Source organism: Athene noctua, chromosome 3 (assembly GCF_965140245.1).
Source record: "Athene noctua chromosome 3, bAthNoc1.hap1.1, whole genome shotgun sequence".
In the NCBI taxonomy this organism is placed as follows: domain Eukaryota; kingdom Metazoa; phylum Chordata; class Aves; order Strigiformes; family Strigidae; genus Athene; species Athene noctua.
The window spans coordinates 17516667-17537701 of NC_134039.1; the positions used below are offsets into that span (position 1 = coordinate 17516667).

The 21035-nt window shown below is 35.0% G+C and overlaps 1 protein-coding gene across 15 annotated transcripts in view; it reads left to right on the forward strand.

The window, feature by feature from the left end:
• The window catches only part of ERC1 (ELKS/RAB6-interacting/CAST family member 1), a 298605-nt gene that overhangs the window by 147033 nt on the left and 130537 nt on the right, over positions 1–21035 (forward strand). For all 15 annotated transcript variants that reach the window (XM_074902123.1, XM_074902127.1, XM_074902132.1 and 12 more), the window contains one exon: positions 11645–11780. In XM_074902123.1, coding sequence (XP_074758224.1) covers positions 11645–11780 — 136 coding nt within the window. The remainder of the gene's footprint in view (positions 1–11644; positions 11781–21035) is intronic.

Consider the following 21035-nt stretch of genomic DNA (forward strand, 5'->3'; position numbering starts at 1 on the left):
AAGAAGAACTTTTTTATAGATTTTATTTTTAAAGATACTATTGCTGTCAAGATTCAGGAAGAGTGGGTTGTGCATGAACACCTGGAAGGGCAGCTCAGGTAAGCTGCAGTTTACCGTGGAAGAGCATGTCAGAGGTACATTCTTGACAGACTGGCTTGTTCTCTTTTCTCCTTCAGAGGGACTGTTTCAGGAGACAGTTTCAGGATCATGTATGAGTTGCTAGCACTTTTCTGTTACAGAATGTAATCTTCCCCAGATCCATTTTTATCTTTTTTTTTTTTTTTTTATGGACAAAAAATCTAATCTTGAGCCAAGAGAAACTGATTAAAGCAACATGGCTTTTTAATTTTTTTAATTAGTTTTAAGGATCTGTACACTGCTACATTCTTCCTCACACCTATCTGCGCAATCAGAAAGCAGTCAACAATAAAAAACCCACCAAAACCTTAAAAGGAATTTCAGTTGATTTCTTGAGAATTCCAAGAGGAAGGAGTGTGTTTTCTTCTGCATCTTGGCATAGTGGAGGATGCCTTTTGAATTGTAGGTAGAGACTTTTTATTTCATAGTAAAAAGGGACTGGAACTCTCCTCTTGTCTTTCTGTATCCTGTTTTGAGCATAGCCCCAGTAATTCTTTATTATAGATTTTCAACACTGCTTATATCTCTTAACCTGCAATGTATGACTTTGTATAAAAAGACAGATAATTTATCGAAAATATATGAGATTCCTGTTAGGAAAATTTTTCTTGACAGCAAAGGCTGTTCTTTGTTGATCTTTCCTAATGATTATGAGTGTTCTCCAGTTTCTTGCAAGATTAATTCATTGAAAGGAGGCAGAAAATATCTCTGTGACAACTGTGCAAAGGCAGTTGCCCTGGTAAAGGGATCTGCTCAATTAAAATCTTAATTTTGTCTCATTTGTCTCAAGGTCACCAAATAAAAGGTAGTTCACTGGAGTACTATAATTGTCTAGATAAAGAATTAATCTTCCTCAGTAGATATTCCAAACTAGAGATACTTTAATTAACAAGCATTGTGATCGCTGAGGATATTAGCGAGAGTCTATTTCAGATGACTGAAACATGGGACATCTTGTCACCGGATTTTTTTTTTCATTTGCTCCTTGGGAATTTATTGAAAAATTATGTATTTATTCATAACACTCATGGATGTACTTACCAGTTCTGTAGAAGATCCACTTACTGTAAAATGGTAGAAATCCCTTCTCAAATGCATAAGCCAGTAACCTTGTCCATGCACATTACCAAGGCTATTACAGAAACCTCTGGTGAAGAGATTCTCATAAATGTTGCTTGCAACAGTTGCTGAGTTCTCCAGAAACCCAGTGGCATTTGCTCAACTTGCAAAGCATTCCAAGCTATATTCTGGAGTTCTGTAGCTAACAAACCAAGAAGATGGTATTACAGCTATATCAGAGGAGGAACTAAGCCATCTGCACTATTCAGATAGGCTGTTCAGCCCTGTATGTGGTGTATTTATTACAAATAATGCTGCTGTCCCCCATTTTCCAGGCAGTCAAAAGTCCGTAACAAATCATCTCAGTAGGCACTCTTCATATTAACCTGATGTGAACTGTCAAAGCCAGTGCTACAGAATGTATTTCACAAGAGGAGATGCCTCTTAATAAAACTGTTTGCTAAGCACCCAAAAGAAATATGCCAAGCACGTCATTCTGAGAGACATTGTGGTCTGCATTCATTACCAGAAATTGGTCTCACCCATTGGATACCAAAATAGAGCTGTATACTTCTCATCTCAGATTCTCATGATAATGAAGACACTGTAGCAAGGTACAGTTTGATGAGCATGATAATACTGCTTTTCACTCAACCCTATCTTTTGGCATACTTTTCCCAGTATAGTCTGGGAATGGCCAGTGTTGGATCAGATTTGGTACAGCTTCTTTATAACTAACAGGGTAAACACTTTTCTATTCAAATCTATAGAGAGAATCTTCTTGAAAACAGTTTTGGTTTTAAGGAGTTAAACTAAATTATATAAGATCATTAGTTGCATATCTCAGCAACATAAAATCATCAGGCTTTTAGCCCAGAAATGGGCTGGTTTATGTTTTTTCAGAATGGTCCTGCTAGCATCACTGTCCTCACATACTTTTCTTAGAGCAAGACTCTGAATGTTCTCACATATTTTTTTCTCTCATATTGGAAATCCTCTTCCACTGAGTTGGTACATTCACTGTGCTTTTGTTTTGTCCTTGGCAACTGCTCGATTTAATACCTTTTGCTGAAGACTGGATTTTCAGTGGCTGTCAGTTTGAAAGCATACCTTGATTCTTTAACATATACTGTTTCAAAATGACAGGATAATATTCAACTCATCCCAAATTTCTGCAGATTTTTAGAGAACTTTTCTCTCTTGATAGCTTGTTCAATATATGCTGTAAGGCAAACAGAAGCTACTCTGGTGTAGTTCTTAAATATTTTGCTTTGAAAATTTTGTTCTCCTTACACTATATTTAATTTTAGGTTTTGTTTCAATGGCTGATTTTTACATTTGATTTTTATTTTCATTATTGGTTGTACCAGGTATTATTCTAGAAGGAATGAAAAGATCACCTACCCGTATGAAAGAAAACAACTGCTGTATTGTGATTTGTTTTCTGGCTAGTTGGACTGCAGTAAAAAGAGACATGTGTGATCTTAGGTCACAAAAATACCCTCTGAAACCTCAATAAAATGCCATTCATAAGGAAGATTTTATTGCTGTTTAGAAAATTCTTTTACTTTTTTTCAGCCAAATGGTGCAGGTCTCTTGAGCAGAGAGTGACTGGCTGTGTGTGATCTGTTCACAGGGCAGTTGGCTTGCGCACTGAAGTTAAAGGTAAAAAGAACAGCACCTTTGGGACTTCTTCCCACAGTGTTAGGGCCAAATTCAACTAACCCAGCATGTTGCAGGGAGAAGGAATCCACATTGAAGCCTAATCAGCCATTTTATAAATGTCATTTTTGGCTTTGCATCTGTTTGCTCAATTAACAAAAGCAGAAGAAAAAATACAACAGATAAACTTGTTTGTTGAACTACAGAATGCTTTTATTAAGGTCCTTAAAGCATTAGTATCTTTCTTAATAAAGGAACACTCATATCATTATCTTACACTTATGTCATTATCTTAAGCTTAATAGCTTTATTTCAGAGTTCACCTTGAGTTTGTATTTTTAATGTACTTAGCTTCAATAAAAAGTAAAGGTTGAAAGGTTTTAAGGTTAAAAGTTTCTTTTCTAGTTCAATTTCTGTCAGCTTTCAAAAATAATTATAGAACTTGACATATAATTATTTGATACTTAATCTCTGAAGCCTGATTTTGAATTTAACATCAGTTATGAAATTATGGTAATGTATTCATTATTTACATGACAAAACTTGCTTCCTACTAAATAGATGCTGAGGATATAAATTGTTGGGAAGCTACACATTAGTTTAATTAGGGTTTTTTTAGCTGCACGTTAGTGGTGTAAATAAGTGTGGTGGATTATATCTACAAAACTGGAATTATAGATCAGTGAAAACATGAGGTGCTATAGGTGTTTACTTGAAGTTTTTAGAGTGTATTGGTTTTAGTATGTTGAATCTGGCCCTCTCTGAAAGCGAAACTTTGCTTTGTTTAATTTGATACAGACTTGTTGCACTAAAACAAAGACACTTCTTTTAATCTCTACTGTTCAATTTTATCCTTTTTGTTAAGGCACCACCTTTTTCTTCCCATTTTTTTTTTTGAGAATAATAAGACAACAGCATTTGACTTCACCATTGTTGTGTGTAATTGGGCTACTACCTCATGAGTGGAGAATAGCCTAGTTTATTCTCGGTTTGTTTGATCAAGGGATTGAAGGAAAAAATACGTCTCTTTTCCCTGAAATAGATTAGTTTGATAGTGCTGACTGTTGATGCTGTATAATTTCATTCTGTCATGGGAAAAATTGTTTTCATAAATGTGTGGTTCCTACTGATCACTGAGAAATAACATTCCACAGAGGAAGCACCTGTAGCATTCAGATTTATTGTGTGTGGTTTTGATTATATTTCTTGGTCTTCTGCTAGACTGAATCAGATTAACATGAGAAGAGAAAAACTTTTTAAAAATTGTATTAACCTATATTTACTGATTGTATGGCCAAATGCTAGAGTTTGTTGTGTTTGACAGTTGGCACATTTGTCCTCAGAGAAGCTTGGACCCGAATTTGAAGGCCTTTAGTTACCCTTAAAGAAATTATGTTTAATTTCTGGTTTGGATTTGCTGATATCCTCTCGTGAAATATACCATGTAGTGTTAATAACTTGTGCCATCTCATTACTTGAAATAAACTATAAACTTTTATGTATTGCTATAGGGTCGGGTGATGGGGTTTCTTTTGGAGGTGTTTCTAAATGATAAAAGAGTGTGGGTTTTTTTTATTATTATTATATTGAGTTTCTAGAGTCATATGTCATGTGTTTCCCTTTCCCGTATCTTCCCATCAGCTGTTTCTGAAAGAAAAATCTTAATGTTGTTTTAGCTAGAAGGAGAGATGTGCTGACTGCATCAGGAAGTGTGCATTGATACCATGCAGGTAATTCTTAACACTGAGGAAAGATAATGACCAGTGTAGAGTTAAGATCTGCTTCTAGTCTTTGACTTCCATACCTCTTGATTCAGACATTGTTAGGCTCCTGTTCCTAACATTTGGGGCAAGCTGATTTCCCATAACCTTTCTAGTCTTCATCCCTTGCCCCCTCCAGTGCTGATCTGAACACACACTTTGTTTTCAAAAATCAAAGTTTCCTAGCTTCAGGAAATGAAGTTCACCCTCCCCATCTCTTAAAGCCACTGTGGGACTTCTTGACTCACACACAGCAGACTAATTTTCAGGGTCTGTTAATATTTTTATTGGCATATGTTGCCTTGTCATATAAATGGCACAGAACAGTGAGGAACAGTGTAACAAAATGATGAGAAATTGTGGGAGGAGAGTCTCACAAGCAGAAGAGGTAACTGAGTGCTGGCGTTTGCCAGCCATGCATCCGAACAAGAGAAACTCATTTGGAAGTATGTTGATTGGTCTTTTAGCTTGGATGAAATGTGCAACAGAGGCAGTAATATTAAACCAAGCTGTTTGAAAAGCATAATGAAATGACTGTTTCTTTTACTTAGTAATTTAATGCACTGTTTTTTGACCTTAGTATAATGTTGAAAAATAGTGACAAGCTACTTAAGAAGCTGGCATTGCTAGGTACAGTGCAACAAAGCAAAGAAAGAGGCACAAATAATGCTTACTGTTCTGAAAAAAATAAATCCAGCTCTCCTAAATTCCCTGTAGATCATCAGCAATGTGGAAGTCCCCTGATCCTCATTATTCAATGTGTAAGATAGGGAACTTTATTCAATCTTTGGCAACTTTCCTTTGACTGTCAATCAGACACCCAGTTGTGGTGATTGGACTGTGTGATGTGGTCAGTCCTGTTTCCTTCATCACTTATTTAGCTTTCTTTCATCACTTTCTTTCCTGAGGTTAAGCAATTAGGCTTTCCAAATGCTGCCATTATTCACCGTGGTTTGGTGATCAACCACTAGTAAAGTGAAGTGAGTTTTGAGCAACTAAAAGATAAAGCAAAACCTTTCAGAACAGGGGTTTTTTTTGATTTCAAAACAAAGTAGGATTTTTGGGAAGAGTTTCTCCTTGGCTTCCTTATGTTATACTTCCCAGATTTTAAATGTTTTTCTTTGTGTACCAAAACTACAAAAAACACCCCAAAACCCAACAACTCAGCTATGTCACTGTGTTTATGATCTTTTAAATTTGTAAGTTAAAGTTAAGACTATGGCCAGGTGGAACAGACCTTAGAAACAAAGAAGTGATGAAGGAACTGGTGGAGGTAAGGGACACTTTCCTGTAAGTTTTAAATCAGTCTAACTCAGATCACTAGCATTCTGTTGATGTTGGGTTTTTTCAGTAAAAATTTCCTGGTTTTCTCATCTATTTAATCATTAATCAACAAGACTGCTAATAAAGGTGTGAACAACTTAGCTGATTGTTTCCTGCCTTTCAGCATATCCTTCCGGAATTTTTTCCCATTATCGTGTGTTTCATGCTCTGACCTAAATTGCTGTAGTATTATAGTCTCTCAGATGGCTGCTCTGTTTCATTCTACAAGTGAATAAATGTGCTCTTCTGTGTCTCTTAGGACTACAAAGTGCTTTGAGGTTTTATGCAATGATACAAACTTCCTCAGTGGGGGCAGTGGAGGGGGAGGTGCTGTTCTCCTCTCTCTGGTGACCAGTGACAGGACACGAGGAAATGGAATGAAACTGCATCAGGGGAAGTTCAGGTTGGACATTAGGAAAGGTTCTTCACTGAGAGTGTGGGTGCTCACTGGAACAGGTTCCCCATGTAAGTGGTCACGGCACCAAGCCTGTCAGAGTTCAAGGAGCATCTGGACAATTCTTTATTCTTTAGCATATGCTTTTATGTCATATGCTTTAGTTTTAGGTAGTCCTGAGAGGAGCAGGGATTTGGACTCAATGATCCTTATGGTTCACTTCCAACTTGAGATACTCTTTGATTCTATATTATACATTGTAGTGTCTAATATTTCATAATACGAGGCTCAGTGGCAATTTTAAACTAAATAATATTACTTCAATGCATATAGTTTTCTTTGAAATTTTTTTAATAATGTTGACTATTGCGTCAGCTTAATTTATGTTGAGGAGCAAAGTATGCTTTAAAGCAAATGAACTTCATCTGTCCATCAGGATTAGTAGCTGCAGCAACAGTGGACTGTCCTGTGGGTGGTGGTAATGCTACATCAACGAAGGCTCAAGCTAAACAATCTTTCTGACATGGCTGACTGACACACAGAAATATTTTCTGAATACCAAAGTTAGATGAATAAAACAGGCTGTTTCTATAGCTGTGCACAAGTTCTGTATATTTTTTCCAAGTGTGTGTATTCATTAGGTGAAATATAATATTTCTGTATACATTTTATATCAACGATAAGCCTCTGTGGTGGTTCAGAAGTGTTGTAAATATATACTTATATATAAATATATATATTATATATATTATAAAAACACCATTGTATGTTAGATACATAACTCTGAAGGAAAATATATTAAAATATGATTATAAAATTCAAATAACTTATGCATATTTTCAGTTAACCTTTTGTCACCCTTTATTTTGTAAGAATAACATTATGCCAGAAAAAATAATCAGATGAAGATAATAGCTTATGTTACACTAACATGTAGCATGGAAATTTGTATGAGGAAAGAATTAACACCTATATATGCTGATGTGCATTACAGTAAAAGATAATGAGATTAGTATTGAAATGCAAAAATTATTTACATTAGTTTTAAAAAAAATTAATTTGTAAAAGCCTTAATAAGGCCCTTTATAAGGCCTATAAATCTTATTAGGGAGGAAAACTCTTTCAGAGGACTCACAGATAACAAAATAACTTTCCACTTCTCAGGAAAGCTTGATGGTCCACTATTTTCTATTATTTATATTTGTCTTCTGTTTTAAAATTGTTCTAAAATATTAAATCTTCTAATTTGAAAGTTTTTATTGTTTATTGAGATAATTCATTCCTCATAGTGTTCAGCTATACCTCATCACTGAAAATTCAAGAATTTCACAGAGAAGTGGAAAGGGGTAGCTTTTCTTAAGTGATGCAGCTTTGTTTCATTAAAGAAAGGATAAAGTCATAGCAATTAATAGTTATTTTCCATGTCCAGATTGAGAAATAAATGAGAATTTATCAGCAGGCATATAGCTTAAATTGGGCACCCAAAACCAAAGGATGTGATTAATTCTGAAAATCTTGGCCAGTCTTTAGTTGAAAGACTTTGGGGTTTATTTTTTTTAATATTTTGAGTCAGAAGACTGATTTTGATTCTACTTCCCTTTCTCTAACAGTACTCGGCTTGACATACTGTGGGAAATGGAGAAAAATTCTGAGAAATGGAAAAGATTTTTCAGCTTTGAGTGCTAAATTTTTTAGGAGCTCTATCTCAGAAAAAGTAATTATCTGAAAATTGCTGTCTGAAAATACAAAAGAAAGTGTTATTTCCAAAATGAGATTCTTCACTGTAATTCAAGATGATAAACATTCTCATTAGATTTTTCTTTTGTATGTGATGAGAACATTTTTTATTGCTTGATTTGAGTGTGACTCTGAAAATAAACATCTTCTGAGATGAGGTGGTTTTGCTTTTGTTAGTTTTTTATTTTTTCTGTTAATTCCAGTGATATCCTTCTTTAAAGCTGTATCACACTGAACATTTTTATTAGAATAACCAGCATTCCATCTCTCTCTGTAGTCCCATTTTAAAAAGATGTTCCAGTAGGAATAGATACTTACGGTAATTAATGCTCTGTCTCTCTCAAATTCATGTGCTTGTTATTTTATGATGAGAATTCCACATGCACATTGCAAATTAGCGTTTACTCAGTTGCTGTACATACTATCGCTTTCTAGAAGACAGTCATAAATCTCTAAGATGTTGCCATCATTGTAATTAATTCATTCTTTTTTCACTGTATTTAATCTTGTGCAGCTTTTTCAGTTTTAATAAAAATACTCCTACAGATGAAGGGTTTCTTTAAAACTTCACTGCCCCTTTGCCAGGGTTATGTGCTATATATATGTGTGTAATTGTATTCAAAAGAGTTAAAACAATATTAAGTTTACAGAATTAAGTTCTCAAACTGAGGGAATTCCGGAGCTTTGTTTCTTTCTGTAGTCATAATTAGCTCCCTTGTGCACATATATTATGAAAAATCTTTATTTTCCTCTTGTCTGTCTCCTCATAAGAGTGTACCAGTTGCAGTGTGCACACTTAACAGACTTACTTTCTGCATTTTATTGTTCCAGTTCATTACATGGTCCAATTCCACACATTGTTTGGTGGTGGTGTGAAGATGAAGTTATTCTATAACCATCATCAGCAGTATTTCAGTGTTCAAAATAGCCACAGAACTGTCTTATTGAGCAGTGAATTGGACAATTCTTATTAATCAAGCTTTTGAGGTCTATTGATATTAAAAATATATGTGTGTATATATATTTAATATTTTTAAAATATTGTTTGTATATATAAAAACACAATTCTCTGTCTTTGGAGACTGAAAGTTATCGGACAGAGAGAAAGAGAATTCTTTACAGAATCACAGTATGGATTCTTTGCAGTTTCACAAAACCGTCACGGTGCAAATGTTCAAGGGCTCTGGGCTTGTGTATGCTAGACCTTTTAAATAATTATCTGCATGCAGTATTGTAAAAGTGAAAATTATCGTTTGGTACCATGAGCACTGAGATAAGATGAGATGTGTTTTCAGATTTATAGATTTCAAGTTTCATGTGACCTTCTCAGTTTATATAGTTAAACAGTTGGGGAAATTTTAGGTAATGACATAGATACCTGTATTATTTGAAAGGTTTATTGCCCAATTTTTGTTGTATTTGACATCAAAGGTATAGAGTAATAGTAGTATCCTGCACATGAATTCAAGTTTCCAAACAGTATGACAGTTATGAGGATTGATCTGAGTAATACAAGCAGTAGGTAATTTCAAGACTTCCATCTTTAAACTGCTTTAGGAAAGCTTGAGTTTGTCTCAAAATATATAACTATGTATATTAGAAAGACAGTAATTTTGATTCAGACATGAGAAGGTGGATGTCAGTAGTATATGTCCTTATAATTACTCTTTTCTTTGAAATACATGTTTCATTTGAAAATGTTTTGGAACATGCAGGAGATTATCTACTTCAGACATATCTTGATGAAGGTTCTGGCTTTATTAATATTGTTGTCTCTTATCTAACCAGTAGATTACAGTAACACAGGCCAGTTTCCTAACAGGTGAATCTAAGTTTGCAGGTTTGTAAAAAAATAATTAATTCCCCTAATTCTAATTTAGAAGATTAGTAAGAATTCTCATATGGAATTGAATGAGTTGGGCTGACATATTTTCATTTTCTGCGTTGACTTAGCTGTACTTTCTATGTTTTACTTTATTGAACAGATAGAAAGAACCATGTATTGTACAAGCTGAGTTGGTGCCAACATAATATTTCCAGTAAGTTGTTTAATCACTGAACAAGTCTGCTTTTAAACTGGGCAATGTGCCCACTGCCAGTGTGCAGCACTGGGTTAGGATAACTTAACAGTTATACCGATTGTGTTTAAAAAACATCGTGAATCAAATCAGCTCTAACTGTTGGACAAGGTAGTTAAGTATGCCAATAATTATTTAACATCATCAGAAAAGGACTTTCCTTTTTTTTCTTGGTCTCTATGGCCATCAGCACTTTTTCATACTAGTAGAGGTTTGTTTAGCACCAAGTAAAATTTGCTGTCTTTGCAATTTTCCCAGTTCCAGCTGGCTTACATTGCAAAAAGCAGAGCTCAGTGTTGAACCTATTTTTTTTTGGAAGAATTCAAAGCACTGACTAGCCCTATGCCATATAATTTGAACATATATATTGCAAAGAGGTATGTTCTTGATCATACTTTTGTTATGAGTTCTGAAGAAAATATTAAATCAGAGTTGTTTGTGATCTGTTCTAAAAGTATTTCTGAAATACAGAAGAAACTTTCATCCCTCTCTGTGTGGATAACATACCAGATATGAAGCTAGTATATCATTCTGCTTTCTAAACAGTAAATTAAAGAGCCATCTCTACTACTTGCATGATGTTTGGGGGAAATCTTGCAACCAAAGAATCTGTCTTTTATTCCAAAATCCAAGCTCCAGATATAATTATGAAGAAAAGGGCTGAGGAAGCAAAGCTAGACTGTTTTGTTTTGATTGGACTGAAAGTTTAGACTTAAGTTCTCTGTGGTCAGGAGGCTGAGATTAAAGGGTCTGTAATTAGATTCAATACTCCATGTGTCTTAATGCCCAGAAAGGCCAAACCCTGTCTGTAGGCAATAGTAGTTGCCAGGATCATCAAAAATAATTCATAGATGCAAGTGAAAAGGAAATTATGCATGCTTTCTGAAATACTTTGTTCTTACTTGCTCTGTCTTGTTTCTGTAAAAAGAAAGGATAGTAAATCCCTCAAAATATCTAGTAAACAAGTAGAACTTGAGGTTGAAAAGAAATAATTTTACTCCTGGAAACAGATTGCCTAGATCTCATAGGTAGTATGTTATAGTCCTCTGTATTCAAGATGTGTTTCGTTAGTTTTTCCTTTTGATCCTCCTAATTTCCTTACATTAGATATAGTAATACCCAAAGCAAAACAAGCTATTAGATGTCTGCATTTTTTATATGTATATATGTGTGTGAACAGAGAAAAGATTTCTGCCACATAGTCATGAGAGGGCGGGTGCATCTTTTGATTAATAGTTTATACCAAATAATAATTAAGGTTTTTGTTTCAGAAATTTCCACATTTAGGTTAATGCTAATGAGCAAAACAAAGCATTCTTTTGTCTGGATTAACAGTTGAGGATAACGCTTGAGGATGAGTTTGGTGTTGGTGACATTCTGCAAATGAAGTGATGGTACTTGAGGGTTCCACTCTTCCCCAGTCCAGCTGCCCAGTGCTGGGGCTGACAGGAAGCGTGCTCTGAACTGTGCTCTGAGTGCTTTCTCTTTTACAGGCAAGTTAAAGACCAAAATAAGAAAGTAGCAAATCTGAAGCACAAAGAGCAAGTGGAGAAAAAGAAGAGTGCACAGATGCTGGAGGAGGCGAGGAGACGAGAGGATAATCTTAATGACAGCTCCCAACAGCTTCAGGTAACGTGGGAATTGGATCAAAGCAATTTGGCTTTGCTACCTCGCTCTCTGCTTTACCTCCTGATCCGTTTTCATAGCTGTTACCCAAGAAATTTGTTACTTACTGTTTAAAAGGACACATCTATCCCAGAGCACTTCAAAGAAAGCAGCCTCTCAGTTGCCTTCATAGCTTACTCCATTTTCATAGAAGGGAAAAATAGTTCTAACGGGCAACTTGGTTATGAAGTGCATCATTGAAATAATCTTACCATTTTGGTATTGAGATTGGTGTGGCATTTCTTCTCTGCTCTTCTAACAGCCTGATTCTTTAGCTGATTTGTGTATTTTTCCAGCTGGTTTTACCTTATATTGGTCCATTTTCTTCAGTAAATGAAAGAGAACCAAGTAAGTATTCTTATAGTAAATTGAAATTATTGTGGGGTAACTGGAGGACCATGTTTTCTGTGTTTACTCATCCTTATTTGACAGTGAAACCCTACTCTACCTCATGAATTCTTGCTATGGTTACTAGTCAGTTTGCTTTATTTCTGAAATGATAGCATGCTGCTGCCCCACAGAATTATCTGGTTACCTCAAACCTGCCTAGGCATATGAAAATCACTGGTATGAAAGCAAGTCAGGTATTGCTCAGTGTGCTATATGTTAATATTAGCTGTAGATGGTTTATCAAGCAGTAAGTTTTTAAGTGCTGTCATAAAAATGTTAAATTATTGCCATGAAATAAAGCAAAGATACCATGAGGCTAAGTGAGGAGATAATTCATATTTTGCATGTGATTTCTTTAATTTACAAAAATAGCTTTCCTTTTGGTGAGTGAAAATAAACATGGAAACAGTAGTCTACACTTGAGGTCTTTAAAAATTATTTTTTAAATCTTTAGAGAGCAAGCCCTTCTCCTAGTTGTTTTCCTTTGTTATCATAGATTAAATCTTGTTTCTTGTTACCAGCTACCTATCTTAGTACATCAACAGTGAAGACACAGAATAAACCTTAATAGTTCACTAGCAAAGATAAATCCCCTCCTTAATTCAGATACTTCTTTACTCTGTTCTGTGAAATTCCAGCAGGATGATTTCAATTCTTTAAGAATTTTTGAAAGAACCACAGAAACATGTGTCCATGTGGAATGTTCTCAGATGCACTGTTTTGTGGGTTTCCCCATCAGTTCCCCTTCAATGTGCAGAGCACTGAAATAGTTAAGTTCTAAGTGTATGAAAATGATTTCATAACTGTAGAGTTTTATAAAAGGCGGGAATGTGGGATTTCTGCATCTGCTAATGGGTTTTGTGGCTGTAATGCTATGGCAATCCACAAGGCTCTCATTATGTGGCAGCTTTAAGTTTAAACAACACAATCCTTCTTGTATTAGTGAAACATCTTTAAAAATTCCTAAAACTAACACAATATTTGCTAGATTTCTAATATGCATTTGAGCAAATCTGTATTTTCAGTTTGAAAAGATAAGTGGTACTTGACATTTGCCTTGCAATTATGTTCATGGTGTATTTACTGAATGACACCATTCCACAAGACCATCATCTTTGGTTTTATGTAGCACTTTCAGATTTTAAAAACAATGTCTTTCTTTTCTGGCCTTTTTTCCCCCCACAATTATTTTTTCCTTTTTCATTTTTCTTTCTTTGACACAAATGGAATGCATTGGAAAATAACTGAAATTTGTTTTTCTCTCAGCTCCTATTTGCATACGAAAATTGCTGCTTGGGTTTTTTTTATTTGTTTGCTTGTTTTTAGAAAAAATAAGTTATGTAATGTGTTTATACAACTAAACATAGCATCAGACAGACAGTGATATTCTGGTTACTGATAAGTTTAAGTCATGCTAAAACTATTTTAACATCAGTTTCTGATACTTCAAAGAGATTGTACAGCTTTGGTGGCAGCAGTAAGGCAGCTTTTGCGCAGAAATTAGGTGGTAAAAAACAGTGCTACATTATATCAGAGTTCTTTAAGAATGTGTCTCTGTCCTTATGATGTCCTATCCAATTCTTTACTTACAAAGTGTTTTAGCAGTAAAGAGATCATACATATAATAATATGAGTAGCATAGTTAGCTTAATTTTACTCTAAATACTTCCTCTTTAATTTCAAAGTAAACAACTTACATCTAGGAACGAGAAACAACCAATTGTCTCTTTTGAGGAAGCTAAGTTGTTTGAAAGTTTTCCCTTTTTCTCCAGTGTTACTTTGTTGTAGGTTGGTGGTCTAAAAGGGAAGCTAAAATTGGGAACAAAGACGTCAGAGGGTATAATCTTATTATCTTTATCATTTTACATTCAGGTTTTCCAATTTGAGATGTCTCTACAGCTGTACATACTCTTTTCCACTTTTCTTATGTTTTATTCTGCACTGGTGTCTGTTGCTTTCTCTGTAATTAGATGCAAGTATTGATGAGATTAAAAACAGACATTATCAAATGCATGTAAGAATTTAAGATTGAAGTGGGATGCGATAGTCAACACTGAAATGTGTAAGTTATTGTAGTATTAATATGACTTGATTTTTCCCAGTGCCTTTCCTGCTTTTGTGAACCTAATTGTCCTGTTTGGGTGGGCTCGATTTTAGAGAGTCTTTCCCCATATTCAACACAAGGCTGAAGGGAATGCTTTCATTCACAGATGAAAAAGGTCTGTATGCTCTAATGAAAATATCAGGCTAAGGTAAAATATGGAGTGTTTAATGACAAGTGACAGATTCAATAAAAACTCCTTCCTTTAGAAGAGCCCTCTACTTATAGCCTCCCTCTCTCAAGGACTGCATCATTTTGGTTTCCTGGAAGTAAAATTTACCTAGGACCACATTTCAGTTTGTTAGTTATGGAGACCTGTTTTCTCCATAGACCCTAAAGGGCACTGCCTTCTAATCAATTAAAAAAAAAAATAAATAAATAAACAAACCTGAGAGGAACGTTGATTGTTGGGGGGTTTTTTTTATGCAACCATTGTTGGCTTTGAGGTCAGGACACACAAGCACTAATTTCAGATAATTTTGGTCTTGGTGGTTTTGAATGGAATTAATAATAAGACATTATGAAATGCTTAAAAATATATGATCTGCATGTTCTTCGGTTGACCGTCTGCAATCCAGTCAAATAAACATGCTCCCAAGCACATATTCCACTCCTCCTCTCTCTGTCCCTAACAGGCATGTGGTTTCTTTCTTCCTGAGTCCAGTAACAAAATGTTCGTTTATTCAGAGAGCTCTGATGATGGAAATTTGGTATTTTGGGGAGTGGGGGAAGAATGAAAACCATAATGTCTCAATTCTAGTGAGATGGATAAATGGCTTTCCAAATTTGTCTTTTCCTCCTGGGTTCCCTTAAACCACAACTCTCCAGAGATCTGAGAGGTTAACGAGTGTCTGGTCTACAAGCAGGATAAAAAAAACCAAGCTGTTGGGCTGAAGTAGAAAATTTTTGCTTCAAGTAACTAAAGCTATTGTGAAAAGGAATTGATATGCTGCCTTGTCCTAGAAAGGTAACATTTAGTGAAATTTCATGGTATTTGAATGGGTACTTTAATCTGACATTTGGAAGGTGTCTGCATATTTTCTTGGTCTATCACTCCAGCATCTTTCAGAGTTTTTAGGAAGAATTTTCAAAATATCTTGTGGCATGGAGTTGTGTACTATTGGATCTGTATTGCAGCAGCTACCCATCAGTCTATAATTGTATATAGTCTATAACTATATGTCCAGAAACTATGTAAAATATATTTGAATGCATTAACAAACAACTGTAAACCCAAGTAAATTTATTAATTTTTTTCTTTTTACACACCCAAATTTAGATAATATAATGTATAATTCCTAATCTATGAATTATATACACGAGTATATGTTGTTTGTTCCTTGTGATTATATAATTATTTTATCATAATGAGCATTAAATAGGAAAAATATCCTTCTAGCGGAAAGAATTGAATTTTCAATCTAAACAAATGTGCGATTTTTTGTTCAATAATATTTTTTACTGGAAAAAAAAAAATGACAAAGCTCAATGAAGTGGGTTTGTAGCCAAATACCTTCTCATGAAATGAGCATTCTGAATTCATTAAGTATCAACCTCACTGCCCCACACCTGTCAGTGTTTAACAGGCATTTGGACAATGTCCTTAACATTGTTTAACTTTTGGTCAGCCATGGATTTGTTGGGCAGTTGGACTAGATGATCATTGTAGGTCATGTCCAACTGAAATACTCTATTCTTTTCCAATTAACTGTTTGTTATGAGGCACCATAGCATGTACACACATGCTATCAACGTTCAAAAATTGTGCTTCCCTAATTAATCTATGAACTTGCTTTTGGACAGTGTGTACAAAGCTTCTGAAGAAACAGATTTAAAGAAAAGCTTTCCAAGCTTAAAGTTCAAGATTTCCTCTATAACTTTCTAGGCATCATCAGCTTTGAAGAAAATTGGTTATGCTAGTTAAATGGTGTTACATGTTTTCCTGGGATAAGTGCATTTCAAGTGCAGAGTTCCTGGCTAATTTCTCTTCCATACAGACCACTGCCGTATCAGATTCCAGCCTTGCCTGCCAGCTGAGTTGAGTGTACTTTCTTTATCCCTTGGATAGCACAGCTCAACATTTTAAGGCCTGTGAAACTGTCAGCTACTCCATTTCATCCTGGTAGAAGTCTGTTCTTTAATGCCATCTTGCATCTGCAGGATTTATATTCCAGAGAACAGTCTGACATATTGGATCTGTATTTTCTCATTGATCTCAGATCCATCTTTGGGGATTATTCAGATCAAAATGTTCTCTTCCTCTCCTTTCCTCTCCCAGTACTCTTCAGCCATTAATTTCATCAGGAAGAAGTTTTGACTTCCCTGTCCCTGGATAATTCTCTGTTCTGCCCAGCCTTGTTAAGTGTTAGTGTTCCTTGGGCCTGACTAGATGCCATTAGCACCTATGCAGGTGGCTATAATTTCACTAAATGGTATATTCAGTTCTAGGTCAATCCTCCTTCTGTCCTCTAGGGCAGAATTCATGATATAAGCACTGAAAGGATATGAATTCAGTTTGCAATTCAGTTTTTAAGAAATTTCTTAGCATTTCTGGAAGGGACCACTTTTTCTTGTCAGTCACCATAAAGGATGAAACTTAACATTGTTACATGTTCTTGATAATTAAGCTAAATATGGTTCTGAGATCGGAGATGATGTGAGTCAATTTTGTACTGTCTGTCAGTATTACACAGGACTTTTTAAAATGAAAATGCAGGAGATATGAACAGGTATGCAACAGGTATGAACAAATACAGGCTCTAAAGACTGATCATACCTCATAAAAAAATCTAAATGGAGTAAATGTATGCAAATTATCCTCCTATTTTATTAATATTTGGGCTAAGCACAGTGGTAACCAGTAGGTAGTTTTGGGATCAACTGACACAACCCTTCCTGTGAGAGATTCTGTGACAGCTGACTATGCATTAGAAAACAGGATATACATATGCAGTAGAGACTTTAATATGCATCATGATTTGTTACTGATGTAATATTCCAGTAGCAATTTTAATTTCCATCAGTTTTTACAGTATGTTACAGAAAACAAAATGTTCCACAAACATTGTATTCTATACTTATTTGGAGGGTTGTAATTTTCAGCACAGTGCATGCAGTTACTGTAGACACAAGCAAATATTCAACCCTGGCAGATGCTTTGAGAAAAACTAGCTCTTGTTCTTATCATGTCATAACTCTCCCTGTCAAGAAAACTTTTCCTAACTTTCCTAGATGTCTGGGAGAAGTTCCAAAAATTATGACCTTTTAGCTAGGCTTTTTGTGACTTATAGTGAGGGGAAGATTCTTGAGGTAGGGAGGTGGGATTAATTTGAATTTTATAATTTTTTTCAGGAATTAAAAATTCATAATTAAGCATTCCTGGATACATCTACTTTTATGATATAGATAATGTATGGATGATGGATAGACAGCCTCACTTCATATTTTGTTATATCTGTGTGAAGTAACATGGAGTTACGGAATATGTGCAGGTGTTCTTCATTTGTAATGCTCTCTAATGGAAAAAAAGACTTAGGCATTTTCTCAATATTAATACCCTAATAATTTTTATCATTTAATATCACAAAAACAGGACTGAAAAAAAATGCTAGGTCACTGAATAGTGGAGGAATACTTCACAGTACCAAAAATCAGTGCATATGAAATATAATATGAAATAGCAGTATCATGAAATTACGTTTTCATGTAAAAATTACGCTGTTGGATTTCCATCTCAGCAAGACAGTAGTACACCTAAAAATGAGCTTCTAGATAAAAAGGAAGGTTTCTTCCCTTTTGTCTATTGAAGTGATAAAGTACAACTTTTATTTTGAGGAAGGGCATGAAGACTTGCTAACAGATTGCCAGAAAGTAAACATGACAAGTCAGGAAAAATATCTTGACAAACAAGAAGGAATGAAGTCAAGCCCTGCAGCATCTGCTCAGATGAGGTCATGCTCTTAGGAATATTAATCCTTTTAATCTCTTATCCTTTCACATATGGATCTGATGGACTTTATAAGACAGTAATTCTCCATTTACTTAAAGGAAGCTCATCAAGACAAGCTTCCGTAGATGTTAAGCCTTAAGAGTATTTACATGGGTCTGTTTCTAATACCAGTTTTCCATACAGAAATCTGATACCTGTTTCTCCAAACAGCTGCATACACACAGAGTATATAGTAGTATGGATGACCATTAAAGTGTAAATTTACCTTTCTCATTTCTTATTTTTCTTTGATTAGTGAGATTTTGGTGTTTTAACATTCTTACAATGTGAGCCGTGAGCCATGAGCAAGCTGTGGGGACAGCCCTGTCTCCAATTTTAGTAAAACCATTTCTTCTGATGAATGTTTACAAGGTCTGACTAACTTCATTGTTGCTCATGTGTACAGGGTTGCATGTTGAAGCAATAACAAAAAATAATATTCTTTTGAACATTAAAATGATTTGTCTTAGAAACATATTTTTCTATTGCTATATGAATTGTTCAGCTGTGTCATTAAAGAAGGAAGATGCAGGTTTTTCCTCCATCTAAAATACATATTTTTGAATATCAGAATAAATATATCACCTTGTTCTTAGATTTGATATGGCAGTTCTTATAGACACAGAATGTGTCATTCTACATAATCGATGTTTATGACATTAAATACATTGTTAAGGAATTACCTTCTCCTGTGTCTGACCAGAAGAGAGCACTCCTTACAGAATACTTCTTACCATAACATTTACAGAAACTAAGCTTAAAGTGACTTGACATTTGGAATGGATAAGCGTATCCCTGGATAGACACTTAGACATCTGCTGTTTCTTTTCACTTTCTGGTTTAGTTTACTGTACATTTATTATGTTCAGGTTAGATGTATTCACTGCCTTAGCATGTTTTAAAAAGATGAACCATTTGACTCTGTCTTCTTATATAATAAAAAAATGCTCTACAGTTTTTAACAAACAGCTGGAAAAAATTTGTGAAGGTCGCTATTTACAACTAGCATTAGGCAGACTCCCAATTATCCCAGTATTTCCTTAACTGCAAATTGAGATTTGTAGTGAGAGAAAGCCATTATATGGCTTGAGAGTTTTTAATAGAGGAAAGAGGACTCCCTACATCCTAGCATTTCTCTGTGATCCATCAGGAATATTATTCTCCAGACACACTTTCACCCAGTCTTTTCTGCAGAAACATTAGGTGTCAGTGGAAGATGAAACCTGCTATTTGTGCTTTCTTGCCTGTTTGGCAAAGAGCAGTGCTGGTACCCTTTATGATATGCCAGAAACTAAAGTACAGTGACGACTGGACAGCTGAATGTGTGCCAGCAACCTTAACCACTAGATGTTTTTTACATTTTTTTTTCCCCAAGATTAGTATCTGAGTTCAATCTCCTTTCCTAAAAACTGTCAGAGAGATTAATGTAACTGTTGACAACATGGTGTGGTTCCTGTGAGGAGGTCTCTCCTGAGAGTAGAAAACATTGAGGGCCAGATTTAAGCAAAACAATAGGAGTACATTCAAAGGGAAGAACAGCTCTTTTCATTTTGGTGTCTTATTTCATAAGCCTGAGAAATGGCAATAAATTTGATTTTTTCCTTCTTCTGATTTCCACCCCCCCCCCCCCCCCAAGCTTTTATTTTTACTTGCTGTGTTGAAAATGGTTTATAACTCACCTCTCCCCAAGAATAAAAGTGTCCAATTGCTGCAGCTCATTTCATAGTCTCATTGTTTAATAAAATTGCTGTTCTGCCTTATTCTTGTTTTACCCAATAGAAAAGGAAAGGGGATGGTGTGATGATGGAGACCTAAAGACAGACAGAATTCAGAATTTATTTATTCTTTACCTGTGGCAGCAAATGCTTCACCATTTCCTTTAAAAAATGTATTCTAATTCATTTCAAGTAGGGTAAACCTAATTTACTTCATTGTAATTCAGTATTATTCCTTAATCTTGCTTACTAAGCTGCCCAAATTGCTGTCACCCTTAAAACTAGTTCTCTCCTCTCCTCTAAAAAAAAACAATGTTGAGAAATATTAAATGACAAAACAAAATACTACCATGCTACTGTATACATCAGGAGTGCATTCACCTCTTGAATAGTGTAACTGGTAATTTTTGAATAGTGAAATGGTAATTTTTATGGATGTTGTGATGCTGTGTTGCCTATTTAAATGCTACTATCAGTGTAACACTGAAAATACACCAACAAGAAGCTTTTCTTTTCAAATACTTCATGTCAGTATTTCTAAAATCATTATTTTCTGATGATGTTAATATCTAAATGTGTAGTTTTTACTTTTTCTTCTCAGTATTCTGTTCTTATCAGTTGCACCCAATAGGTTTCATGTTCTACACATGCATATGAATTGGCTGCTAGTTCACACCTGTCATTCTGTTCTTCCTGATCCTTTCTTGCTGAGCTTTTTTAAAGTTCCTATTATTGTATTTAAGTTGTAAATATTCTTATTTCCTGTCTTCAAATGTATCCTTAGACTTTAGATACAGTGGTGAAGCTGATGAGTACATTTGCTGGTAAAGGTATGGAGAACAGAAACCAGTTTTTAGTATTTTAAGCAAAACATTTCCCTAAATTAATATGTATATATTTGGTTAGTAGCTGAATCCAGGTTGTACCAAGACGGATCTTTTGCTTCAAATTAACTTCACTTAATCTGTCTGGCTTCCAGGGGGATTCTGGGTACGTTGGGATGTTCCCAGATGGTGTGAGAAACG